General features: G+C 43.8%; 4 protein-coding genes across 4 annotated transcripts; 2 read left to right on the plus strand and 2 right to left on the minus strand.

The window, feature by feature from the left end:
- Positions 1-426: 426 nt before the first annotated feature.
- Positions 427-4,453, plus strand: LOC115398253 (cilia- and flagella-associated protein 157-like). Its single transcript, XM_030104935.1, has 9 exons — positions 427-494; positions 1,293-1,552; positions 2,328-2,472; positions 2,548-2,779; positions 2,839-2,949; positions 3,100-3,200; positions 3,538-3,688; positions 3,859-4,091; positions 4,282-4,453. The coding sequence occupies exons 1-9, from the start codon at positions 427-429 to the stop codon at positions 4,451-4,453; spliced, it is 1,473 nt and encodes a 490-aa protein (XP_029960795.1).
- A 275-nt stretch (positions 4,454-4,728) lies between these two features.
- LOC115398460 (RING finger protein 223) lies at positions 4,729-8,322 on the minus strand. The gene is made up of 3 exons (XM_030105220.1): positions 8,292-8,322; positions 6,027-6,777; positions 4,729-5,613 (listed from the first exon to the last, which is right to left on the minus strand). The coding sequence occupies exons 2-3, from the start codon at positions 6,719-6,721 to the stop codon at positions 5,358-5,360; spliced, it is 951 nt and encodes a 316-aa protein (XP_029961080.1). The 5' UTR covers positions 6,722-6,777; positions 8,292-8,322; the 3' UTR covers positions 4,729-5,357.
- Positions 8,323-10,254: 1,932 nt separating this feature from the next.
- On the plus strand, positions 10,255-12,962 carry paxx (PAXX non-homologous end joining factor). Its single transcript, XM_030105759.1, has 7 exons — positions 10,255-10,443; positions 11,106-11,166; positions 11,241-11,290; positions 11,383-11,561; positions 12,123-12,173; positions 12,370-12,466; positions 12,788-12,962. The coding sequence occupies exons 1-7, from the start codon at positions 10,349-10,351 to the stop codon at positions 12,834-12,836; spliced, it is 582 nt and encodes a 193-aa protein (XP_029961619.1). The 5' UTR covers positions 10,255-10,348; the 3' UTR covers positions 12,837-12,962.
- A 29-nt stretch (positions 12,963-12,991) lies between these two features.
- On the minus strand, positions 12,992-18,209 carry LOC115398800 (phosphatidylinositol 4-phosphate 5-kinase-like protein 1). The gene is made up of 10 exons (XM_030105758.1): positions 18,152-18,209; positions 17,686-17,874; positions 17,558-17,608; positions 16,552-16,706; positions 15,934-16,058; positions 15,397-15,431; positions 15,231-15,286; positions 15,044-15,156; positions 14,690-14,852; positions 12,992-14,122 (listed from the first exon to the last, which is right to left on the minus strand). The coding sequence occupies exons 2-10, from the start codon at positions 17,872-17,874 to the stop codon at positions 13,735-13,737; spliced, it is 1,275 nt and encodes a 424-aa protein (XP_029961618.1). The 5' UTR covers positions 18,152-18,209; the 3' UTR covers positions 12,992-13,734.
- Positions 18,210-25,852: the final 7,643 nt, after the last annotated feature.

The following is a 25,852-nucleotide window of genomic DNA, read 5'->3' on the forward strand; positions in this document are numbered from 1 at the left end:
AATACAGACGTGTGAACATTATCAACAAGGGAAATTCGGCTACTTTTCAGTAAATGCTATAAAGTTTCAATGTATCTTTTCAACACAAGAAGAAGTGAGTCTCCATAGCTGCTATGATTCTGTTGTCGCTGGTCAAATTGGATAAGTACAGAACACATCAATGAAACGTGTGTTATCAGAGAAAGTTACTGTTACAACAGCGAGACAGGACTGGAACGCAACAAGAACGAGACTATCCTGACCCCTGCTGGTCATTTTTAACACACGCGCGCACACACAACAACGATCTCTCAATTATAAAGCAAAGCTGAAGGTTCCGAGCCGTCCCTGAAGGCATCGTGTCTTAGAAACCGCATTTTTTATGTACTTTTTTATATAAAAGGTTAACTGTTGCAACGGGATGAAAAGAGATGCAAACTGACGGACATGGCTCAGAACAGTGAGGCAAACCTGTATCTCACACAGATTAAACATCTGGAAGAAGCTTTAAAGAGGTAAGACGATTTTTTAAAATAAATATATTTGATGTTTTGCAGGTCATTTCACATCAGATTGACAGGTTCACTGTTCTCTTAATGGAACAGAAACAGCATATAGTAACAGATGTCTTTCTTTGTAAACTTGAATAGCTATACTTTCTATGGTTTCACTTGGATTATTAGCCTCTGAGTTCATACAGTCAAACCTTATTGTCAAATATATTGTCTGTCTTCCACTCTGAATGTTATTTCTTTATACGTGGCCATCCTAATCGTCAGTTCTCTCTATTCTTTAAAACAAGGACTATTTAATTTCTAGTCTGTTATGTCTAATCTTATTTTCATTAGCAATCACTTTCTCAGGCAATACGTAATAGTTAAGATCACACACCGAACTACAGATCCCTTCGACTGTAAGCTCAATATCTTATGAAGATTTGCAGTAATGTCTGTCCAGAGCTTCTCTTTTTTTTCCCACAAGGCTAGAATATGTTCACTTCCATCCCACCCCTCCAGCAGGAGGCACTGTTGACTTGGGGCCTGACAGGCATTTATATGTAGTATAATTATTTATATCATTTAAGTCAGAACTGAACTTCACAGCAGCCAGTATTCCTGGCAGAGATCAGCACGTCCCAAATGTCAACAGCAGGATTTTCATGTAGATGTTTTTACCTGCTTAAACTTTTGATGCGGTCCAAGAAGTCAACTCTGCCTGAAGGGAGCAGCTGAAGGCCTCCCTCCCATTATGTTGGAGTTCCCTGGTCTAGACGTTGATGGAGGAGTGAGTCGTATGTTCTCTCGGTCCTGCAGCGCTGAGCTGAGACACGAGGAGCTACAGCAGGAGAACAAAAAGCTTTCCTGTCAGTACAACACGCTGAAAGAGGACAGGCAGGACATCTCGGAGTACCTGCTTCACCGCATCGCTCTCAAACAGAAGGAGGTGCAGGAGCTTCAGGGAGAGCTGGAGCGCCAAAAGCTGGAAAGACACAAAGAGGAGGAGGCTCTGAAGCTGCAGCTGAGCCAGAAGAGGCGGGAGCTTCAGGAGCAGGAGGAGAAGCTCCGGTCAAAAGGTGAGAAACACCAACCGTTTATTATACAGACTCCACAGTTTACAGCCTTTTACAAAGTAGAACAGTCACTTCACCAGATACTGCAGATGAAAAGTAACTAGACACGAGGTAAAGTTCCTCTGAATGCGTCCTGTCTTCAGTCAAATCGGTGTTACAGTAATCTCAACAAACAACAGACACAAACAGACGGAGCGCTGCTTATCAGTCAGTCATCGTCATGGGCCAAGAAATCTTTGGACTCTAAAAATCCTTTAAACCTTTTCCATCCTCAGCCTGCCTGATCTTCAAGCAGTGCCATCACATCCACTGTGCAGCATCACGCTCGAGTGTCACCACGCTGTCTACCAGCAATAAGACTTGTTACACACTTTGCCACAATTAATAATTAATCAGTGCTCCCCAATACTGTATTTCATTTGAAGATGAAAGTGTGACATATGAACACGGTGCTGAAATCCAGTGGTCGGTCTCATGGCTCAGTGGATCTAGAAATCTGATGACATGAAATTTATGAGATGAATCTGACTTCAATTCACCACTTCACCATCTGCACTGCCAGCTTCTCCGAACTCTCCAAAGTGCTTGTGCACAAGGATCAAAGTTGTCATAGGTGGGGGTTTTTACAAAGTTTTATTTCAACAAAATGACTTTTCCACTTGCCTGCTGTTCTTGTGTTTGGCTCTGCACAGTGCTGTCCTGGGCTTTTGGCTTCTCTGAGTCTGACTCAGTTGAACTTGAACTCCATCGCTCTTTGTGTGTCTGTCTCCTCCCACAGAGGACAGGTTGGCACAGCAGAAGGAGCAGATACGACACGTGAAGGAGCAGCAGTCCGCTGTGGAGGAGAAGCTGAAGATTCAGGCAGAAGAACACAAAGCTGCGATGGAGAGCCTCATTTTGAAATCACGCTGCGAGACCGAAAAGTAAACATGGCAGAAAGATGCACCGATGCTCACTCCAGCTCGGTCGATGATTCACTCCCACTGTCCTTCTGACAGGAAGCTTCAGGAAGCTCAGGACCTCACTGACAAGAACATGTTGACCAGAGAGCAGAAGAGGTTTCAGGCCAGCCAGCTGCAGAAGAACATCCAGTCTCTGAGTGAGGAGCTGTCATACCTGACGAAGGAGAGAGACTCACTGACGGACAGACGGGACAAACTCCAGGGCAAGATAGACAAGAAGAGGACGGCTCTGTCTGGATTAACTGGAGATGTGTCCCCACTTAACGAGGTACCAAGACTAAACTCTGTTATCTTTCTCTTCATCCTTCCTTCATGATTCCCTCTCAGTCCACATGGGATCTCAGTGGCAGTACAGAGACTGAAGAAGGCCACACATCCAAGCCTCTTCCAGACCAAATCAGAGTTATATGGGTCCTGAAGCTCCTCTACCTGGGGAAGGTGGCCCCCATCTCTCTATCATCCTGCTGGACTTAAACCTTCTTTAATTGTGGTTCTTGCTTCCATCAGTTTACCCATGTCTGGAGCTGATATCTGAGAGATTTTAAATGTTAAAGTGTAATAAGAAAAGGTCTGTGATCCTTATTTCAGGAGTCGAAGCTGTGGGCAAAGAAGTGTGACAAGCTGGAGGAAAAGCTGAAGAACAACAAGATGCACCTGCAGAAAACACTGGATGTGGAGAAAGCTTTGAGGTAAACCTCGCCTCATCCCGTCATCTTCACATTCACACAGATTACAACTTCGGTGAGACTGAGCAGAAACTAACATGTCTCAGATAATGCGATAGCTTGACATAATGCTAATGCTGAGGCTAACAGTGGGCTCAGAGAGAGAGAGGCAGCAGCAATGCAACTCTTCAACTGGTGAATGACAACTGATGAACCCACTGAGACTTTGGTAACTGAGCTTCTGGTTTCATAATAACAATTAGTCCCGAACTAACCACTGTCTGAAGCAGCAGAGGGAGAGAAATCATTGTGGCTAACGGCGCATCCAACAGCAGCTCCACTGTGTGTGACGCATTTTCAGAGAACAGCAAACCTTGAAGTCCGAGCAGCTTCGTCAGGTAACGTACGAGTCGCAGCAGCTGGATGTGGAGCTGCAAAGAGAGACGGACACGATCGAACAGCTGGAGGCAAGCATGAGGACGGCTGCCGCTGGTCTCCGGCTCGCCGTGAAGGTAAAAACATGCTTCAAGGTTTCTCTGTCATTTATACACAAACTGAAATCTGTGACAAATTCCACCATGAATGCAAGCCTTTCTTTTTAATGTTTAGTACATTAGTAACTCACCTACTTTTGCAGGGGGGGTAACTGTAATCAAAATAAAACTCTCTTGCTGAGCTCTAGAGGACAACACTGCAGCTGCTGAGGCGGTCTGGACTGTCCGCGGTCCCTTACTCAGCTCTGTGTCGTCTGCACGACTCCCAGAAGCAGGATGCCGATACTAAGGGGCGGCTGCAGAGGGTGCTCCAGGTCCTGGAGGGGCCGCATCCCGGTAGACCCGGGACCACACTGGACGACTCTGCAGAGGAGAGCAGCCAAGGACAGAAACCGCAGACCTCCAGCCCTGAAACTGCCAGGTACCAGGAGGAGTTTAAATATCAGAACATATCATGAGTGACTGCCCTAAAGTGTTCTCAACACACTGAATGTATTCAAAAAAAGGTTTCAATTTAGTAATAAGAACTTATTGAATAGTCTATTATTGTGATGAGTTCATATGTTTTTGTCTGAGTCTGAACATCTCCACCTCACTTGGTCTCTCCACAGTGCTGAGAGTCCAGACTTCTCCACAGATCCAGTCTTCCTGATGGCTCGTTACAGAACAGGCGACCTCGGGATCGTACCAAGACCGGCGTGGTCTCCCATCGCACACCGCCGGTCTGACCGCCGTAATGCACGGAGCAAAAAGCCTCAAACTTCAGCAGACTTTGACGTCTGATCGAGTCGCTGAAGATTATTAAAGGCTTCAAATGAATTGAAACATTGAACTATGATTTTTCTCCCTCAAGCCACTGAAAAAGGAAGCTAGCTTTCATTTGTATTTCGATTTATTTCATTCACATTTCCAGACACACAGATAAAGTAAGAAATGAAGCATAAATATTCAAATCTAACTGAAGAAACTTGGTGACAGTTGAAGCTCTGTTAAAATATTTACATAAATGTTTGAAAAAAGATTTATTTTTAAATTTCATAGTAAAAAAAAGGTCAAAGAATAAAACACGTACATGTTAAAACAGAAATAAGATGGAAAAACAATGAAATAAAAAGACATCCATCCTGGCCTCCCAAAGTTCAGGCTTTGAGTGTGTTCCAGGTGCCTGCCTGAACACAGACTGCGGCTCTGCTTTGTTGAACAGTGTGTGCGTTTGTGTGTGTGTGGGTGTGTGTGGGCATGGCAGTTTACAGCTTCAGAGCCCTCAACAGATTCAGAGAGGCTCCTGAAACACCTGAGCTGAAGCTTCTACACCCCTGCAGCAGACTGTTCTGAGAAAAACCGTCGAGGGGAAAATCCAGATCACCGTCGACTGGACTCACACCAACTGGGCAGGTGTGCACGTGCACAGTGGTCGATGAGGTGGCAGCCTTTGTGCACGTGCACTGTGCTGTGGAGGTGACCACAGAAGTACACTTGTGTTGTGGACATGTAGGTTTTTTTCTGGTTAGAGCGGTAAAAGCTGCAGGAGCAGCAGGGAGACGGCGCCGCCTGCTGGTCAGCTGACAAACATCTAACAGGACGGAGGTCTTTGAAGGACTGTGGAGTCTTGTTTCAGTCTCTGACTGGACTCCAGTCTTCAGTGAGGATTTGTTCCTGGGGGGTTTAAAGGATAAGATCACTCTGCTTATGGCGAAATCGACTCTCTGAAGGTGAGGAGGAAGACGATGATGCCCGTCAGCAGCACCATCATCATCACCATGGCGGTCAGCAGGAAGGCGCGGCAGGCCGGCCGGTCCGTCAGCCTGAACAGAGCGCCGCCGACTCCGCCTGGCTCGCCCGGCCGACCCGGCGGGGGGCTGGGAAGGCCCACATCCAGAGAGCGGTTCGTCAGCCTCAGCGGCTGTGCACTGTGACCCCACCGCTGCTGAGCCGCCGCTGACCTGTGACGAGAGGAAAGAGGAGGAGAAGGGTGTGGGTGACACGAAACCTCCACCAGGAAAGTGAATGCAGCTGAAAGAGTCCCCAGTTTGAGGCTTTCGGAACATTGTTCCATTGGTCAGGTTTTATAATTTAGTGAATGCATGTTGATGGAGTGGCGACCTCTCAGCTGTAAATTCATCTCAAGTGGGAGGAAGATGCTCTTTAGTTTTTGGGTAATGCTGAAGCCAACAGAGAAGCTGTTTAACTCCTACTCTGACTTCAGAAACTGGAACTAACAGCTAGTAGTATTCCATTTTCAGCACAGTAACCATCAGAACTACAGCAGGTAACCGACGAAACCTTTGGGGTGAAACCTCTCCAAAGGCGCCACGCAGGTCCAGTTACCCCACAGACGACTCTGACCCGGCCTCACCTTTTCACCTGCAGCTTCCCCTTGTTGCGGACGAAGCGGATGCTGTAGACCCTCTGCATGGCGTCCGGCAGGCAGGACAGCACGGTGGAGTCAGTGGCGAGTTTGGGCAGGCCGAGGGTGGGCAGCGTCGTCAAGCGGCGACACAGCGGGCACTGGATGGCGCTGGGCTCCGAAGACTTCACGTTCATGCGCGCCAGACACTCCAGGCAGAAGGTGTGGTGACACTGCAGCATCTTGGGGCAGCGGAAGACGTTGTTGAACTGGCTGAAGCAGATGGAGCACTCCAGGTCCGGGAGGGTCTCCTCGGGGGACGGCAGTGGGAGGGGGGCCGGCTGGAGGTCCGGGGACGGGATGATGAAGGAGACATGGTAGGAGGGCGGTGTGCCGGGGAGCAGGTGGAGGCTGGACCGGGGTCCAGATGAAGCAGCGGCGCTGGGATCTGAGGACGGGAGCTGCAGAGCAGAGATGGATGAGGGTTCCGGGTTCTGAGCTCGGTCCAGGTCTGAGGAGGCCGGATGGGGGTGGGAGGTGTGGCTGAAGACGGTGACTGAGCTCTGGCTGGTGGACACCACTGGGGGGGACCACAAGCTGGGAAGAGAAGAGTCGGAGCTGGAGCACGGGGGCGGATCGTTTGAGGAGACGAGGGCTCCAAGAACGTCAGAGGGACCCAGGTTCGAGTCTCTGTTCAGATTCATGCTGGGCGGATTCAGATTCAGCAGCCGTGGAGGGCTGGACGATCCTTTATTGAACTCTGTGGAGGTAAAAACAATCAGGTCTCTGCTGAGCCAGACTTTACCAGCACCAGGATGAAACCCTGAGTTCTGGTGCAGAGGATGAGAGCTCTGAAGACCTCAGATAGCAGACAGTAAAACCATGACAGGACCATTTGTAAAGGTTTTAAGCTAAAGAAAAAAAAAGATTTTTCTCTCTGAACAGTGGGTGAAGTGAGCAGGGCAGACAGAAGCTTTTCCACATCTTTCTGTAACTGTGACTACAGCTAACACACTCCGGGGTGAGTGTTAAACTCCAAATAACTGGACCTCTGCTTCAGTCTAACAGCAGCATTTGCATCTGTGTTTAATTCAGCAAAGGCAAAGCACATGCAAACCAGGCGGCACAGCAGCTTCTGTTCCCTCACAGTCTGCGGCTCTGAGTTTCACCAGAGGGCAAAAAATAAGTTCCCCGTTTCAAAACACAGCTGAACTGACAACTTGCATCAGTGAAACAATTTTACAGACAGTTAATCCACACACTTACAATTTAGAATAAACCTGATAGTCATTGTTTTCAGTGCTGTTACAAAAAAGCACTGCACCTTTTTTTTTTTGCTGTTACAATATATAAAGGGTATTATGAATCAAATGTATTGTTATCATTATGGATATTCTTATCTTTGAGTGTTTCTCTCTTAAACACTCTTAAATACGCATTTAAAATGCCAACAAAAAACCTTGTCCCATTTCTTGTTTACTCCTTTCTTTATTTGCACTGAGTTGCTTGCTTGTCTATTTTGGAATCTTTACATATTGATTTGTCCTGTTGAATTCATCCATTCATTTTTTTTGTAAGTATTCTTCAAATGTGCAGAATAGCAGCATTTCATAGTTGATAATTATCACAGATTAGTCCATCAGAGGAGACTCACTCACTGTAACTTCAAATAAGACCATTTTGTTCATATGTATTAATTTTAGTTATATTATTACCAACTGTTCCGATAGATTTTCTTAAAAAAAAAAAAAAAAAAAACTGCCTAAAAACTGAAAGACATCCAATTTGTGTTTCATTAACATGCTTAATCCAGTTATTTCTCCAGCCAGACTGGCCACTCTGCAGCTGTGATAGCAAATGTGATCAAGATGTTGAATATATACAGTTTAAAAATGGACTGTCAGAATAATCAGTTTTACATTAGAAAATGATTCGTAAAAACTGAAGTTTTAAAGTTGCACCAAAGCAATGGCTTATCGTCAGAGAAGAGCCAAATGAGTTCAAACAGTCTCAAGTGCGAGTTTAAATAGATAAATCTAGTAACGCTCAGAAATATAAATGAATAAAAGTGCAAGTTGCACCATGATGCAACAATATTTCAGCATTTTCTTACGCATTTAAAGCCTTTATTTTTGTCACATATTAAAGCAGAAGTTTACCAACAACACTGTAATCTAAGAAACTGCGCTCCTTCTGGTCACATTTCACCACATTTGAAGGGAAAACGTAAAAGTGGTTGTTTTGTGTCTGAGGTTCGGCGCGCGCGCTTCTCACCGCGTGGAGGTGTCCGCTGGATGCGTTGGTCCTCCGATCTGCTCACAATGAAGTGTTTTGGGAACTGAGCTGCATTTGAATAACCGAATAAGGAGGAAACGGGTCAGTCAAATCCGCTGCGGAGCCCCGGGGCCGCTCCACGCTGCGCTTCCACACACCTGAACCAGGTGAGCTGATTACAGTGCGCGAGGAACCAGAAGGTGGGCTCACGTGAAAGAAGAACGACGAGCAGGTCCTTTTCAAGCGACACTGGTCGTTTTTTTCATGCCTCAAATTACCAACTACACTTCATCAGAGTTTTTTTTTTAATGAAAAAGTTGTTCTTACATGCATCAAAGGATTAACCACTATAAAAACTATACAATGTAGCAATCTCTGCATTGTGATTTACACAAAAAATATACACTTTATCTTCATAGTCAGTTTATGTATGGGTCTGTATTTTATTTATTTATTTATTTATTTATTTATTAATGTGCGTCACGTTTTATTCTTTTAAACAAACCAAGTTGTTGCTCTTATATTTGTCCAAAAATGCACTGTGGTTACATATGCTGTACACGGGACACGATACAAAACTCAAACAACAGTAAAACGATACAGTCAAGTCGGCTCAGCCAAGTCGGCCCCATGCAAACTCGCAGGGCTCTCAAAGCACCCATACCACATTGTGTTTGTCACGCTGAAAAAAACACCGGTAAATCTGTGTGGTGCGTCTGGTGTAATTTATTGCTTTCAGCCTGGTTTTTCCTCCGGTGAAGTCCACCTGAGCTGACATGAAGTTTCTGCAGAGAAAGAAGGAACCTTATTGGTGCTGAACTGAAGTGAATGGTGAGTTGTGTTATACATATCAAAGTGTCAAAATGATCTGAATGAAAGTGCATAATGTAAATTAATGTTAATATTTACATTAAATGCTTGATGCTTAAATTAAATATTATGCACTTTGTTGCATTTTTCATTAAAAAAAAGAGCTTTAAAACTGACACATTGTTGCCAACTCCACTTAAACGTTCTAAATGTTATCTTCTAATTTGTATAGCAGCTCATTTGCATATCTAGTTCAACTTGGATGATGACGTCATTTAAAACGATACATTGTTGCAAACTCCTCAGTCAGAAAAGTTCTGAATGACATCAGTGAGTCACGTGAAGTGATAGCGCTACAGCCTTATAGTCCTGTTCATTCAAAGGCAGCTTTTAAATGGAAGTACAGATATATTGTCATATATCTATTGTGTTTCATTATCTTTTGCAAATGTAGAAATGCTATCTACAGTTCCGAATCAAATTCGATTGGTGCCTTGTCTCATGTATCACACAGCAACATTTGAATAATTAATACTTCAGATTGATTTAAACTGATTGAAAGTCCTTTACTTGTCCCACAGGGGGGAAAGGCAGTGTTCCAGCAGCACAGAGAAAAGAAATATAAATGGAATAGAAAATTGAAATGTGAAAATTTACAAAGCCCAACCATACGTAGAAATATTAAATATAATTCAAATATAAATTTAGGATAGATATAATTAAATAACAGATGTAAGCTAACTGACATAATTAAATATAATTTCAATATAAATTTAAGAAAGACATAATTAATTTTCATAGAGCTGAATGGATGATGGATGATTGATTGGGGCCAACTTGGCTAAGGTCCGACTTGGGGCTGACTTGACTGTAAGCCAGTAAAACAAATACTCAAGATATTTTTAAACAAGTAAAAAGAAAACAAAGTCTCAGAGGTCCAACATAAAAAGACAGAGGACTCAATAACCCAAAAACCGCCACATGTGTCTTGTTTATATTAACCTTAAAAGGTTTTTTTTTTTTTTAGAAGGAAGTGTTTGTGTTTTTACCATTGATTGTGTATATAGGGATAGGTGGATGGGTTTCGTTTTACCTATCTGAGCAGCAGGGGGCGATGATGAGTCTGTAGTCCAGTTTACTGACCGCAGTGAAACTCAAAGAATGGGAAGAAGTCACGCTTTGTTGTTTTCCTCCTGGTTTCTCCGTGTTTTTACTCTTCTGTTTTGCTGTTAAACTACACCTTTGACATGGATACGAGCCGGAGTTTTTACTGCACTGTGCTGGATAAACAGAGTAAATTTATCTGTTACACGCGTCTAAAAGACGGAACCTTCAGGATCTGGTGAGAAGCGGCTCTGCCAGAGTCCCTTTAAAATCCGACCTTTTTTTCTTTTGATGCTCATTGTGAATAATTCACAAGTTTTTGAACATGAAGTGATTCACAGGCTGAATTATGAGACACGTGTTAAACTTACGGCTAATTAATTCTCCTTCTGGTAACAGTATAAGGCCCAGAAAGTCAGGTTAATGTCGGACGATGACAGTTTAAATGTCAGAAGTTTGTCCACTTCCGTGTTGGCCCGTGTCCATCAGCGTAAATTAAATGAACGAGTGTAAGATTAATGACAGAGTTTAAGTATTAACCGTGTAAATGTACATGGGAATGTGTTACTTTTCTCAAGAGGGAAAACTTTTATAATCAGCATGTCCAGTGAAGATGCAGTACCTGATGTAACTTCAGCTAATGTAGAGCATCTTCCTCCCACTAACATCCAGATTGTAGAACATTTTTCTCCCACTAACATCCAGATTGTAGAACATTTTTCTCCCACTAACATCCAGATTATAGAGTTAATACACAACAGCATTTGCATGGCACATGTAAATCACCAGCAGAAGCAGTTTCTCCATCTTAATGACCACATGCATTCTTTGATAAAGTGTGTGTGTGTGTGTGTGTGTGTGTGTGTGTGTGTGTGCGTGCGTGTGCGCGCGCTCTCACAGTCTGACAGATGCTGCAGACGTTTGGAGCTCGGACTCCAGTGAAGATTCCCTGCAGCACCTTGTGAGTGTTTCCTCTCTCCATGTTGTGTTCCTCCTGTTGCTGCCTTCCCCTCCTGACTGCTGCTGTCTGTCCAGAGACGGACGTTCTCGCTGAAGTCCACAGAAGAGTCCATCATGAGACTGCGGTGAGGGGACGCGCCTGTGGGATACGGCTCGGATTAAACCACGGTGATGATGGCCCCCCCTCTCCCCTCCGCTCCCTCTGTGTCCTCCACAGGTCGTCCTGCAGCAGCGGGGATGTGTCTGTGCTGGTCCAGGACAGCGGAGCAGAGCTGGTGGTGGGCTCCGACCCCGGGGCTCCCAGAGTGACCCTCAGCAGGCTGGAGGGGCCACGGGCCGCCGAGGAGCTGAAAGAGCTGCTGTTTGAGATGGCTGACAGGCTGACACGAGTCCAAGGTGCTTCACACAGACACACTACTGCAACTATTACTAGTAGTGTTTATAGTATAACTAATACTACTAATGCTACCACGCCTATAACGATTACCACTACTACAACTAATACTCTTATTAGTAGCATAACTATTGCTTCTAGTACAGCTATTACTACTGCAACTACTTCAACAATTGGAAGCAACTAGCGTGCTAGCTATCTGTTCTCGTTGTTCTGACATCTGTATGGATAGATGACCACGCTGGACTGCTGGTGGCTGTCAATTCTAAAACTGCCAAATGCAGGACAACATGGACTCAGAGTCTTGACGCTCTGTACACTGCCATTATTGTTAATACCCATCCACTCGCGTACTTATGTGCAGAAGAACTATTTATTTTGATCATGGTGCACATGCACAATGGCAGTACCTCAAAAAGATGTTTTTTCTCCCCGTTTCCTCTGAGATCGAGTCTTTTTCGAAGAGTTCTGTTTCTCAGTGGCTCTGAGCACCATTGTCGAGTAAATGGATTCCAAAACGCGATGAAAGTTTTCTGTTTTTACTTGACTCATGTCTCCTGCAGATGAAACATCTGCTGCCAGTCCTCCGAAGAACCAACTGAGAAGACCTGCAGGTAAGTTACTCATCACTGTCACGAGTTAGTACTTTTAGAAAGTGTTACTTCACTAGTCCCTTTTTTGATGGACTCGGTATATAATGATGAATTTGTTGTACTTTAAATGAGCATCCTGTGAAGCTGTACTTTATTTGGCGTGTGAGCTGTGAAGCAGTGGGTGTCGAAGCTGAGAGGCGTCTCACTCCTTCCTCAGACTTCAACCCTCGACAGCAGAACGGATCTCCGTCTTCGTCTCTGCCTGTGAAGAGACGACTTCCAGGAGCTTGTCTCATCAACCCCGGAGCCAAAAAGTACAACCTCTTATCATTTTTAGTGAGAGTGAGGGGTGATGGTGAGTGAGTGAGCTGACTGAGTGAGAATGGAGGCAAAACAATTGCCTTTCGTTTTGCACGAGAGTGATGTGTGATAGAAAGGGAGGAGAGAGAGTGAAGAGTCCAAGAGTGATCAGAGAGTTAGAATGTTGTGCACTCATAAGAGTGGTGTGAAATGGTTGTTTAACCTGTGTGCGTGTGTGTGTGTGTGTGCGTGCGTGTGCGTGTGTGTGCGTGTGTGCGCGTGTGTGCGCGTGTGTGCGCGTGTGTGCGCGTGTGTGCGCGTGTGTGTGTGTGCAGGAAGCTGCAGGCGACCGGCGTGGCCTTTGACGATGCAGATGAAGACTGAATCCTCTTTTACAACGCCTTAGTTTTTCTTGTATTTTAACCATGAAATGATGAAGAATGTTGACTTTTATCACGTTTGGATTTAATTTATTGTGGGAAAGAAATAAAATAATCATGTCGTGGATCATCAACTGTACCATGAATCAATATGTCTGATTTTCTGCTTCAGTGAAAGACTCGTTCGCATCTGAAATGTAACTTTTTCTTATTTTCGGATTTTTTTTTTTAAACAATGCTTTTCATTGTGTTGGTCACTGATTAAAACATTTCTACTGCCAGTAATTGCAGAAAATCATGCTATTATTGCTCAAGTTCTGCCTACTATTCCTCCTTGATAGGAAAAAACAAAAAACAAAAACAAATCTAGACTGTTCAAAGATATCAATATTAGACCAGATCAACCTATCTTCAGTAACAGGTTATGTACCACAGGCCTTTAAAGATTGCCGTTATTAAACCTCTCCTTAAAAAGCCCACCTTTCTTCCTGGTGTTTCTACTGACCAATATCTAACCTTCACTTCATTTTTAAAATCCTGGAAAAAAAGCTTGTTGCAAATCACCCGTTGACCATTTATACTCAAACTGCCTGAGTCGTTTCAGTTTTCAGAGCTCATCACAGCACAGAGACCGCTCTGGTGAGAGTTACCAGTGATCTTCTCATGGCCTCAGATGAAGGACTGGTCTGTGTTCTTGTTAGATCTCAGGTTTTAAAACATGCAGTACCGTGTAAAAGTATTGATACACCTGGAACTTTTTGGCCACATTACAACCACATAAATATTTTAGAGAGATTTTATGTGATCGCTCAACAAAACATGAAGTGTAAAGAAAATGATACATGGTTTTCAAATTTTTTAACAAATACAAAGCTGGAAAGTGTGTCGAGCTAAAGTCTTCATCACTGGCTGCGCTCATGAATCCACCGGCAGAACCGGTGGGAGTATTTGTCTGGACTGACGGTGGAGAAGGCCCTGCCCGGGAAGCGGAGGCGCTTCCACAGGTTCTCCAGTCTTTTCTTCCACCCGTACACGGTGAAGATGTCTATGATGCCCACGAAGTAGCGGCGCTCGGGGCCGTCGATCACGTGGATGGCGTTTTTGAAGTTGGGCAGCAGTCGTCGGTGATGCTCGTGGAACTCCTGCAGCTCAGAGTCCGATTGGCTTTGTTTCAGCTCCTGGAGGGCAAACCCCTCAGCCTCTGCCCCTCCGTCTGTGGTATCAGGGTTCTCTGTCAGTAAAGGAACGCTGGAGGGTTCCTCTGTTGGACTATCTTCAAAATCCAAAGACCTAGGGGCAAATACGACGAGAAGTATATGTGCAGGTCCTCCATCAGGCCAGCAGGAGGCGTACCTACTCTATTCTGGAGATCCTTCATGGCCTCAGTGTCTACTGACAGGGCATAATCCACAACATTAATAGTTTCACTCACTTATTTAGCAGTAGCATGTCAATGCTAAATGGCTGAGATAAAGAGAAGTGCAGGGTGGAAATGTGGAAATCGTTCAAAATAATCAGTCACCCCTAAAATGTTAGGCGTAATGGTAAATATGTAAAAACAAGAATATGCCTATTAGCATGCCTAAATAGGCCAATATTACTTAAGACAATCTAAAATGCTCTGTTTATTATGTTCCCTCTGTCAGTCAATCTGCCCTCAGCCAATCCCAAGTAAGCCCCTATATGAAAATGAACCATTGTGGTTTTGATTGTCAATGAGAAGAGGACGGAGCATACATGCTGTAATCAGTAAAAAAGATGATGTCTTCATTCAATACAGCCTCAAGAACACTGACCAGAGTGTCATTAATTCCAGGAAACCATAGAGGTTGCTGCCTATCTGATGTCAACACATACTTTGTGGTGCGAATGACGAGGTTGGCCAAGGAACGTTTTCCCTCCTGCTCATCGCGGTGCAGGGGCTGATGGGCCACCAGGAGGCTGTAGTCCAGAACATTGAGATCTCTCAGGAAGGCGGCATCTGCCTTCACCTGGCTGATGAACCAGGACTTCTGTCGACCTGCAGCACACACAAACAGTGTGTTACCTCCTCAGGAACCAGTAGAGTCCAGTAGAGTGTTAATAGAGTCAAGTCATTTGTCAAAAGAGCCCAGTAGATTCTAAATAAAGAAATGATATAGTCCAATAAGGTCTTGGTAGATATTTCAGACTAACAGAGGGCATTGTGGGTGTGCTGAGGTGAAAACTGACCCAGCACGATGTTCTGCCCTTCAAAGTTGTTGTCCTTCAGCACTTTGATGATCTGCTTCCCGCCCGTGTCGGGGTTGGTCCAGCGGCCCACCTCACATCCTTTGATGTCGTACCTACACGGGAAAAAAACATCCTGTACGTCACGGAACGCCCCCACCAGCAGACGGCAGGAGAGCAGACACACTACCTGATGTTGATGCGCTCGTCAGGGTAAAACACACTCTGCATCACAATGAAATAGGTCTACAGGACAAAGCACACAGAGGAGAGGACAGCGAGCGGTGTGTACAGGGACGACCATCATCTGTGTGTGCAGAGATAATCATCATCTGTGTGTGCTGTGGGCCTCTCACCTTCATCTCATTGGGAATAACGATCCTGTGGACACCTGGACAACCCGAAGAAGACAGACACATTACTCATCACCATGTTTCACAGCTTTTATTACCTGCTAACTTTCCTTTAGGTATGATTAATGAGACTATGGTAGAGCCGCAGAGCTGCTGTCTCTCTTTTTCCTGAGATATTGTCTTAATGGTTTTGGTCACTCAGTTCTGTATCTAAACCGCCATTCAGTGATAACTTCTGAAGTTTCAGAGGGCTGTTTTAGCACGCTGGTGTTTTGGTACATCATCTCACGTGTTATTTTGCTGCTTTTTTCTGGTTATTATTGGTTAATGAATCTGTTTCTTTAAGATGAGATAACATGCAAATTATAGAGCATCTTCCTCCTTCTAATGTACACAAAGTACATCTCAAAAACCTTTTAAGAAGAAAAAAACAGTAATCACGATCAAGCATGTATTTTCTGTATCTTTGAACAAACTTGGTTACAAGTGACATGTTTGAACAGAGGTGGTGTCACAGTAATAGATTACTTCGGGTCTTACCGAGGAACCTGACCATCAGGGAGTGAGGGTACTTGTCCAGGTGCTCCATGTATTTCTGCAGGTTGGACAGGAGGAACCGGATTTCACGTTTACTCTGCGTCTTCAAGAAGAACCTTTTGTCGTTCCTGAAGGACAGACACAGAGTCATTACTGAAGAGACCGGCTGTGTTTGTTCTGTGAACGATACAAATACACAATGTAAAAGAAAAACATTTTAAAAGAAAAATCTCACAGACCTTCAAAAATATACACATTTTTCTCCAATTTTTTGGTCCTATTAAAGCTTACAAACCAGAAACAGAAAATCTAACATTAATATCAAAGCTGATTATGAAACACATGAATTAAATCTCAGTTTGATGGTTTTACCTTTAGTTTTTTTTTCTCATATTTGAATCTATTTGTATTCTTCAGCCAATTTTTTTTTTAATTAATTGATTTTGCTTTCTCAAATTTCTGTATCCACTTGGAGCAAGATGTTTAAGGGTTTTTAAAAAAATGAAGCAGAATTAAATACTTCAAGAGACACACAGAAACGCCTTCAATAAAATTCAGTTGCCTCGTGCAGTTGCATCAGGCTTCCATTCAGAGAGTGTTTTTGACTCGTCTCACACTCACGTGACGAAGAAGTCGGCCCTGCTCTTGGAGTTGCTGACGAACTGGAGGTAGCATCCTCCCGAGCACAGCGAGTTCATGTACTCTTCCTCCGTGATGTCCAGTGAACGCCTCACTTTGGCAAACACTGGAGCTGCGAACGTCTGCATGACGAACCCCTGAAAAGCCCAGAAAATGAGCCACGCAGAAGATTAAAGGGAGATGTTCTCCTCCTTTCCCTCATCAAATGGAACATCTTTGAACAAGAACTACAAAGGATGAATGTTGGCGGCATCGTCGTCACCCTTACAGAACAGCTCCTCTTTAAGTCCAGTCATGTCTCCTTGAATGCTAATTAGAAACCATTAGCGTCTTCGTCTGTGTTATACTGAAGCCACAAAAGCATCCCCATTGCCATGGCAACCACCCTGTCTTTGTGTGGTCTATAGTCAGTTTACTAACGAAAAAAGAAAAACTTTTTCACTGCATTACAGACTCAACACCGATGAGACTTAGCGCCGTGCGGAGTGACAGCTCACAGCTTAACAGTAGTGCTGGAGTCAAGACGGCCTAATCTGAGACCAAGTCAAGACCAAGACCAGAGCATACCAAGACCAAGACTTCCTGGGGCCAAAACCGAGTCAAGCCTAAGACCAGATCATTCCGAGACTGAATGTCAACAGGACTAATTGCAGTTGAGTTTGTGTGTTTTGTGAACGTTGGTAATGGGATGGTGATGCATTGTGCAGACTGTGGCAGAATGACTGAAGAGAAAACAAAACATATTATTTTGTTTTCCTTTTTCCAATGAAGCAGGTTTTTGGCACATACCTTTAACATGTTTTGATAGTGTTCTTCCATCTTCCTGATGTTTCTGACGAGGATGGAAGAACACCATCAAGAATTGCAAAATGTCCGTGCTAAAAACTTACCTGCATTAAAAAGAAGAAAGCAAAACACTTGAACAAACGACATAAATGCAAAATTAACTTAACTGAACCAGTGACTGTGAGTGGAAGTCAAGTCTCACCTCGTGTGTTTGAGTGTCTTCTGCTTTGAAATGCTCAGCCGAGAGTGTGTCCTGCAGACACATCAGGTCTTTATCGGTGACTGTGAGACATTCATGGTTCCAGGCTGGAGCATTGGAGGCGTCCTCACCTGCTGCGGAGCATCCAGCGTCACTTGGATGGACGCCTGCATGCCCTCCTTAATCATCGAGGTGAGGGAGAAGAACTCGTGCTCCTGATCGATCTCAAACACGCCCAACATCCTCCACCTCTGCCTCAGCTGCCACCACCGCCTCCGCCTGGCAGCTCTGGGACCACGGGCGGTCTTCTCTGGAGCCATCTGCAGGAGAAACACAAATGGCCACATCCACATTTCAGTGTCTTATTACTGTCAGTTTATCTTCACACATCGAATCAAAGCCATCTGGTGCTTTGATTGAAAAGTTTGCGTTGCTCTGGAAAGTCGTTTTGCTGGTTTTTGGACCTGAACCTGAACCGGCGTCTTCCTGCTGGGAGGGTACAGTGTTAACCACTCCTCACTGAGCCACTCCAACCAAAATGACTTTAAATGAGTCAAGTCACAAAGGAGCTAACTGCACGAACAAGGTGGTTCTTACCTGGAGTTCCTCACTGCTCGGACGGAACCGTCAAGCTGTGTTCACACAGAGCCTGAAAGCTAAAAACTACTACCGCATACCAGACAGGCTCCTCAGGGTGTGTCCCAGCGTCTGTGTGTGTGTGTGTGTGTGTGTGTTTGTGTGTGTGTGTGTGCGTGCGTGTGTGTGTTAAAGGTGTATCTTTTGTCTGCTACAGACTGAGGTGTGTGAAAGTGTGTGTAGCGCCTGTGACGGTTGTCTGAGCTGTGGAGGAAACACACGGGGAGCCAGGAATGTTCGCTCCAAGGTGTTTTTATTGACAGTGCTCTTCGAGGTTGTGGAAAAATCCAGGTTGTAAAGTTGCAAGGAAAAAATCATAATTGAAAGGGAAATCTAATGAAAACTAAAGGGTTGAATGTATTCCTGACACACAGAACCAAACACACAGCAGACTCACAATATGACACCGGGGACATAATACACGCTTTTTATGAAAATATTCTTTGTTCTTTATTTGTTCACGTGCTGCAGCATCGTCCTTACATGTTACATTAGAGCCGTCCTATCCTCACTGCCTGCTCTCATTTTCACTTCCCGACCCCACCTTCCTCTTTCCCTGCAAACTGATGCCTTCCCACAATCCTTCAGTGTGTACTATAATGCAACCCTAAGTCATTGAAAGCATAAATATGAGCACTTTATTTGGATCTTTTCCAACTCATTTTCAGGATGGTTTCCCTCTCTGAGCTGCTTGACTTTCACATCCCGTTTCTGTGGAAGTCTTCATGGAAACAGGAAATGTACTGGCAGAACAGAAGCTTTTGACAGGAAGATACTTTTCAAAACAAAGAAAAAAGACAGCTAACTTCAAGTAATAACCTGAATTCTCCTGAAACTGTCAGAACAAACAGTGAAAAGAATTCAAAATCATTTTTTGCTCCACAAAATTTTACATTTTTTTTTAAAATTCTTTTTTATTTCAGATAATGAACATGTTTGGAAGCTCCACATTTTCATTTGAGCATCTCATTTGGTCATAAACATTGCAGACCGGTGTTGTAGGCTGGAAGCTGAACTGAACACTGAACCCAGAGCCTGAGAACAGAGAGAGGAGCTTGAGCCTCCTCAGAGGGCGCTGACGACCACCGTGACAGCACTTCCAGCAACAAACTGTGAGGAACGAAGAACTCCTTATCTGCCACAAACAATAAATTCTAAAGTAGGATCTGTACTAGTTACTGCTGGGAAAAAGTCAGTGATTCCTTCATGAAGTTCAGTGTGAAGTCTTCTGTCCGTCTGTGGCCCCCTTTGTATAAAAGTGTCGTTCCTCCTCTGGGTGACTTTGTCTCATGTTGACGTACAGGAAGTGAAGAAAACCTCAGAGAATAAAGTTCAGTCAGGAGGCTTTTATTTGTAAAAAGTTCATATCTACAGAAACAGGGAGGAATGTATAAATTAGTGTTTGGGTCTGTACATGTGAGCTGCAGGACGACTTCACAGGCTGGACGTGGTCTGCACCGTGGCTGGGCTCCCTGTTGGAGTCTGGCTGGACGCTGCAGTGGAGCTGGCAGCTGCTTGCTTCCTGAGGCTGAAGAAACCACAGACAGTCAGTTAGTGATCAAATACAAGCTGCACACAGGAAACAGATCAGCTCCAACCTCTGAAGGTGAACAAGGAGAAAGAACCACTGGGGAATTTATTCCTGACACACAGAACCAAACACACAGCAGACTCACAATATGACACCAGGGACACAATACACACTTTTTATGAAATTATTCTTTTACTTTTACTTATTTGTTTCCATGCTACAGCATCATCTGTACATGTTGTGACATTAGAGCGCTCCTGCTGGTCTCACCTGTCCTGTTTGAGGGCCAACCCTCCCAGACGAGACTTGGGGTCCACACACTTCTTCTTCCCTCCTGCCAAGGTGAGGCTGTCAGAGGAGACAGAGGAGTGTTAGAGAGGACAGAGCACAGGGACAGGTCAGTGAACGCAGCACGGCCTTCTCTCTGACTCACATGATCTCCGTGTTCGGACAGAAGTTAGTTGGATGATGCACATGGAACTGATGTGGTTTCCTCAGCATGGATCGCTCTATCCTGGTAAAACCATTTGAGCACTGACATCGACTGGGCCCAGGAACTGGGAGTCCTGCAGGAAGAACACACCAAAACACACACGTCACACTGCAGCCAAGGATGTATTTACACACATGTCAATATGAAATGAATTATTTATCACAGTATGAAATGACTGCTAATAGCTACAGCACCAAATGATCACTCTCCTGGATATACTTTAATAGTGTTTTGCATAAATATGATTATTAACTGAGGTTTCAGCACTTTGAGGATCAGTTTAAAAACTGATTTACTCTTGAAATTTTTTGTAAAGTACTACCAGTTAGTGGGAGGAAGATGCTCCATAAATGCCTTGTTTACTCTAACTCTCCCAACATGCAGACACCGGATCATGCTAATGATGAAGCTCATAGAGGGCTCAGCGAGTCTGACAGAGAGAGACAGCAGCTCTGCTGCTCTTCAACTCGTGTCTTGTAAAAAAATCAGTATCAAACCCACAGAAACGTCAGGAACTGTAACTGAGTAACTACTTCCATCAAAGTAATCAGTGACTAACTTGTTGCTGCTAAAGTAAAAATTACCTTGAGCACAGAGAACCAGCAGGCAGCTGAGGATGGCGACGGCGGCCATGATGGCGGAGGACTTCATGTTGGTGTGTGCAGGTGGCTGGAAGCTGCTTCTGTCCGTCTGTCTGCTGTCTGCAGTCCTGAGGATGTGAAGCAGCACTCAGCCTCTCTCCTTTTATCCTCACTGCCTGCTTTCACTTTCACTCTCCTCCCTCGTCTTCCCATTTCCCTGTAAACCGACACCTTCCCACAATCCTTCAGTGTGCTGTAGTGCCACAGTGTCATCCTGAGATCCACACTGAGGAACATTTATGACCGTTTGTCAACGTATATAATACAATTAGTGCTGTCCATTTCAATTGCATTCATCACAATTAATTAATGGAGGGCTGTTAATGATATTTATTTAAAAAAACATCGCCACTGATCGCAGAATAAGGTTTAGAAAATGTCACTGATTGACAGCACTACATACAGTGTAACTTCATGTGAGGCATTACTGTGAAGCTGTGAGAGTCGATCAGAAAGTCGTTGGACAGTTTAAAGATGACCAGTTGATTTGGATCTTTTCCAGCTCGTTGTCAGGGTGCTGTCCCTCCTGAGATGATTTTACTTTCACTTCCCGTCTGTCTGGAAGTCTTCATGGAAACAGGAAACATGCACTGACAGCACAGAGGATGTTGATGTGATGACACTCTTCAGAAGAAACAAGTCTGCTGACTTCAAATAAAAACTGGATTTCTCCTGAAGGTCTCAGAGCAAACCGTGGAAGAGCTGCAGAGCTGCTGTCTCTCTCTGGAAGGAGAGGCTGAGGATGCTTCCAGTGGGAAGTTTTACAGTCTTCATGCACAGAGGAAAGAAGAAATAACTGAACTGTGGAGAGATTTCTTTAATGTATGAAGAAACTTGACTTTCAGATCATTAAAATACTTTCAGCAATGATATTGATTCAGATTATTTAAAAAATAGCAAATGTTTATTTTCTAGAACTGATGTTTTTTGTTGTTGTTTTTTTTTATTTATTGCAGTGACTTTCTCTGTCGGTTCTTCCCATTTTGTACCGAGTTTTTCTTCTCATGTTGCTCTTTGAACTTCTCCAGCTTCTTTCCCAGATTTCCTCATCATGTGTGGTTTCAGTGTGAGAGTTCACAGCGATCACTAGCAGAGCTGCTTCCACTTTCACTTCACTTTTCTGTCTGGAAGTCTGCAGAAATCCAAACCTGGAAACACTGAACAGGCCTCGACTTGACAGCAGAGGCTGTTGGATGACGCCACACACTGAAACGTGTGTTCAGCAACAAAACTGTGAGCCAATAAAAACTAGTCATTGTTTACAAATAACAGTTCTTGAAAAAGTACATATGAATACTAGTTACTGCAGGTAAAAAGTAAATAGTTACTCAGTAGAGTTCCTCTAAAAGTCCTCCCTCAGTCTGCAGAGTAGGGGAGACCGGGGACAGTTGTAACACTCTCAGTTTGACCAATCAGGAAGGAGCTGTGGTGCTGTCCTTGTTACAGCCCATGCCAACTTCCAAAGTGAGCTCACAGGTGAAGTTGCATGTCCCTATTGTAAAAGCACTCTGTTTTAGACAAGAAAAACTATTTTTCAGGCAAGAAAGTAAAAATTTTCTCCCTAAATATTTTTTTCATAGTGTCCTTTGTGTTGCAGATACAGTTCTTTCACTGACGTAAGTGGAATCAATGGTTTCTCTAGTTCAATTTGATGTGTTCCAGTAGTGCCAGCTTTGAAGCTAAATGCTAAAACTGGTTAGCTTTTTAATGGCTGCCTGGGTCGGGGATGGTTGTAACAATTTTTAAGAAGAAAATGGCATTATCCTCGTCACATTTCCACCACACTGCAGTCACAAATTGCAACCCCTAGATCGTAGCGTGTATGGACTGTTTAAAAAATGTATCAACACAGCCAGGATGAGGATGAATCCTGCTAGAATCATGAGCATCGACAACATCCTGAATGTGGTTAACACTTGCACTTTGCTGTGAGACCAAACAACATGCAATCTAGATTTTAAAGTACACAAATATGGCCATTTAATCTCAGATGATTGACTCTTCAGATGATAAAAACATCTGCATTGTGTGTTTGGAGCACTTTGGTGATTCATGGCCAAAGGAAGTGTGGATCAGATATCAGCAATGTCGATTTCGGGCCCATGAAGCCTGCACCTCAGGAAAGGACAGGTACATTTGCCACAATTGCCTGTCTGATTAAACAAAATGGCAGTTTACATGGTTAATAGGTTCAGGAGTGGTTTGTTGATTGTTCCATAGATCTATTTTATTTATTTTGTGATTTCTAAATTTATTTATTTTATAATATATGTTTGTATTGTATTTAACTTGCACTTTTTTTTTTGTCATTTTTATCATTATTTTTGTGTTCTTGGATTTATTTTGTTCCTTCCTTAAAATTCATGATAGGTCTTGCATATACATATTAGTGTGGCTCTTTGTTAAGCACAACAATGTCAGTGTTACAACGAACCCCAAGTCGTGTTACAACCTACCCCAGTACCAGGGCAGGTTGTAACAACATACCACTTTGCATTTGACAATAATTTACATAACTTGTCATGGTGTCTTAAAAGAACAACTGAATGTACTTTATAGAAGACAAATATGGGTACTACTTGTCAAAATCTGAGATCTCCAGCACAAACAACAACCGAGTTACACTGCTCAATCAAAAAGTGTTATAATTATCCCCGGTCTCCCCTAAATGAAATAACTTGGCAGGAGGAAGATGCTCTATATGCTCGGTGGGGGGCGATGCTCTATAATTTGGAACAGAACACTAAATGGTGTTTAATCACACTGATGCTAACCATAACTGCTGTGGACACATGTTAATGTTGAAGCGACTGACAGTGGAATACCATAAATGTTTCTGTCAGCAGGACTCAGATGAGGCACGTCTCTGGTAAAGAAGAGCTCAGTGAAATAGTAACAGCTGAGATGTTACACACACACACACACACACACACACACACACACACACACACACACACAGGTTTGTATTTCTATCCTTGTGAGGACACTCCTTGACATAATGCATTTACTAGCGCCTAAACCTGACCCTTATCCGAACCCTAACCCAAACCACAACAATGCCGAACCCTAAAGAAATGTTTTTGCATTTTTACTTTTTTCAGTAACAACGTGGTCAAGAAAACACTGTTTCCCCTCATGAGGACCGGAAAAAGGTCCCACAAGGCACATCATGCCAGGTTTTCCTATACTTGTGGGGACCAAATGTCCCCACAAGTATAGAAAAAGGCGCGCGCACACACACACACACACACTCTCTCTCTCTCTCTCTCTCTCTCTCTCTCTCTTGGTTTCCAGGAATTGCTGCTGTAAAGAGCAAATGAAGTCAATGTTTACATTTTCTGAAGTTCTCTTTAAATCCATCTTGTTATGAAGTAATCCACATGACAAAAAAACCACATTTAGTTTCACATCCGACGACCACATTGAGCCTTAAAGGAGAACTCAAATTATACCAGAAGTCTTGTTTCCCTTTTCTCCTAATTGGGTGGAAAAAGTGAAAAGAGGGACTGAGACTGACCGAGTTATTAGGAGTGTCTGAGCTTGAGAAGAAATCAGGAGTTACTGCATTTGATGATGAATTGAATGTGGAAGAAAAATGTTTGAGTCACTGAGATCAGAGGCTGCAGGTGGTTTGGTACCATGGAGGTGAAATCAGCTGCAGGTGTGTAACCTGACTGATTATTCCTCGTCTCACAGCATCAGATTCTTCTCCTGGAGGTCTTCATGTGTTTCTAGGTGTCAGTGATGTTTTAAATTGGACTTAAGAGATGAGAAGGACACACTCTGCTTTGACTGTCAGACTGACTGAAATCCATTTGTTCCTGAAAGAAAATTCCAGTATTTTTTCATGCTTTGCATTTTGAAGGATGCATCTGATGTCATGTGAGCCAGAGAAGTGGAGCTTTAAAGAGCGCTGGCTTTGTTTGTTTCACATTCATTTAGTGTCTGGAGCAGACTGATCTGCAGCTGGTCGCCTCTCTCCATCTTCCTCTGTAGAACGTGGTGAGGATGACGATGAAGAAATGACATGTCAGTTGGAGTAGGAAGTGCTGTAAGGTGCTGTTGTCCTCTCTTCACTCTGGGTTGTGTGACCAGGTGAGATCTCCTGTGAGCTGCAGAGGAACTGAGAGCTGCTGTCTGTTGGTTAACAAGTATTCATACGTGGTTTTTCAGGAAGTAACTATGATTTACTCTGATTTCTCAATATCAGGAGGACGAGGTGGTGATGGTGCTTTACCAGTGAGCACCTCGACATTATAAGATGGAAACGGACTGTTTGACTGTTTAAGGATTACGATTCTTCATGGGACAGTGGTGCTGTGGTAACTGGACAAACCCTTATCATGAAGTTCTTATTTTGATTTATTGTGTTTCTGTTGCTGTGCCCACTGCTCCTTATTGATAGTTGGAGTGTTTTGTATTAAAAAAATTAAGTCAGACCAAATAAAATTAAAGAAGTAATTATTAATTGTAAATAATGACTTGCTTTTAGTTGCGAAAATTGATGTTGCTGAACACACTTTTCAGTGTATGGCGTCATCAAACAGCTTCTGCTGTCAGGTCCAGGCCTGATCAGGAAACACTGACGACCACCGTGACAGCACTTTCAGCAACAAACTCCTTGTCTGTAAACAATAAATTCTAAAGTCGGATCTATACTAATGACTACTGGGAAAAGTCAGTGATTCCTTCATGAAGTTCAGTGTGAAGTCTTCTGTCCGTCTGTGGCCCCCTTTGTATAAAAGTGTCGTTCCTCCTCTGGGTGACTTTGTCTCATGTTGACGAACAGGAAGTGAAGAAAACCTCAGAGAATAAAGTTCAGTCAGGAGGCTTTTATTTGCATAAAGTTAATATCTACAGAAACAGGGAGGAATGTATAAATTAGTGTTTGGGTCTGTACATGTGAGCTGCAGGACGACTTCACAGGCTGGACGTGGTCTGCACCGTGGCTGGGCTCCCTGTTGGAGTCTGGCTGGACGCTGCAGTGGAGCTGGCAG

This window comes from Salarias fasciatus, chromosome 12 (assembly GCF_902148845.1).
Source record: "Salarias fasciatus chromosome 12, fSalaFa1.1, whole genome shotgun sequence".
NCBI classification, from domain to species: Eukaryota; Metazoa; Chordata; class Actinopteri; order Blenniiformes; family Blenniidae; genus Salarias; species Salarias fasciatus.

What these genes read in the sequence shown, in the direction of transcription:
- paxx (XM_030105759.1), top strand. Translation starts at nt 10,349, where the DNA reads ATGGATACGAGCCGGAGTTTTTACTGCACTGTGCTGGATAAACAGAGT. An exon ending in AAGATTCCCTGCAGCACCTT is followed by an intron (nt 11,167 to 11,240) that starts GTGAGTGTTTCC and finishes CTGTCTGTCCAG; the next exon opens with AGACGGACGTTCTCGCTGAA. An exon ending in GAGTCCATCATGAGACTGCG is followed by an intron (nt 11,291 to 11,382) that starts GTGAGGGGACGC and finishes TGTCCTCCACAG; the next exon opens with GTCGTCCTGCAGCAGCGGGG.
- LOC115398460 (XM_030105220.1), bottom strand. Translation starts at nt 6,721, where the DNA reads ATGAATCTGAACAGAGACTCGAACCTGGGTCCCTCTGACGTTCTTGGA. An exon ending in GGGAAGCTGCAGGTGAAAAG is followed by an intron (nt 5,614 to 6,026) that starts GTGAGGCCGGGT and finishes CTCTCGTCACAG; the next exon opens with GTCAGCGGCGGCTCAGCAGC.
- LOC115398800 (XM_030105758.1), bottom strand. Translation starts at nt 17,874, where the DNA reads ATGGCTCCAGAGAAGACCGCCCGTGGTCCCAGAGCTGCCAGGCGGAGG. An exon ending in CGCTGGATGCTCCGCAGCAG is followed by an intron (nt 17,609 to 17,685) that starts GTGAGGACGCCT and finishes ATGTGTCTGCAG; the next exon opens with GACACACTCTCGGCTGAGCA. An exon ending in TTATTCCCAATGAGATGAAG is followed by an intron (nt 15,287 to 15,396) that starts GTGAGAGGCCCA and finishes TTTGTCCTGTAG; the next exon opens with ACCTATTTCATTGTGATGCA.
- LOC115398253 (XM_030104935.1), top strand. Translation starts at nt 427, where the DNA reads ATGGCTCAGAACAGTGAGGCAAACCTGTATCTCACACAGATTAAACAT. An exon ending in TCACGCTGCGAGACCGAAAA is followed by an intron (nt 2,473 to 2,547) that starts GTAAACATGGCA and finishes TCCTTCTGACAG; the next exon opens with GAAGCTTCAGGAAGCTCAGG. An exon ending in GATGTGGAGAAAGCTTTGAG is followed by an intron (nt 3,201 to 3,537) that starts GTAAACCTCGCC and finishes ACGCATTTTCAG; the next exon opens with AGAACAGCAAACCTTGAAGT.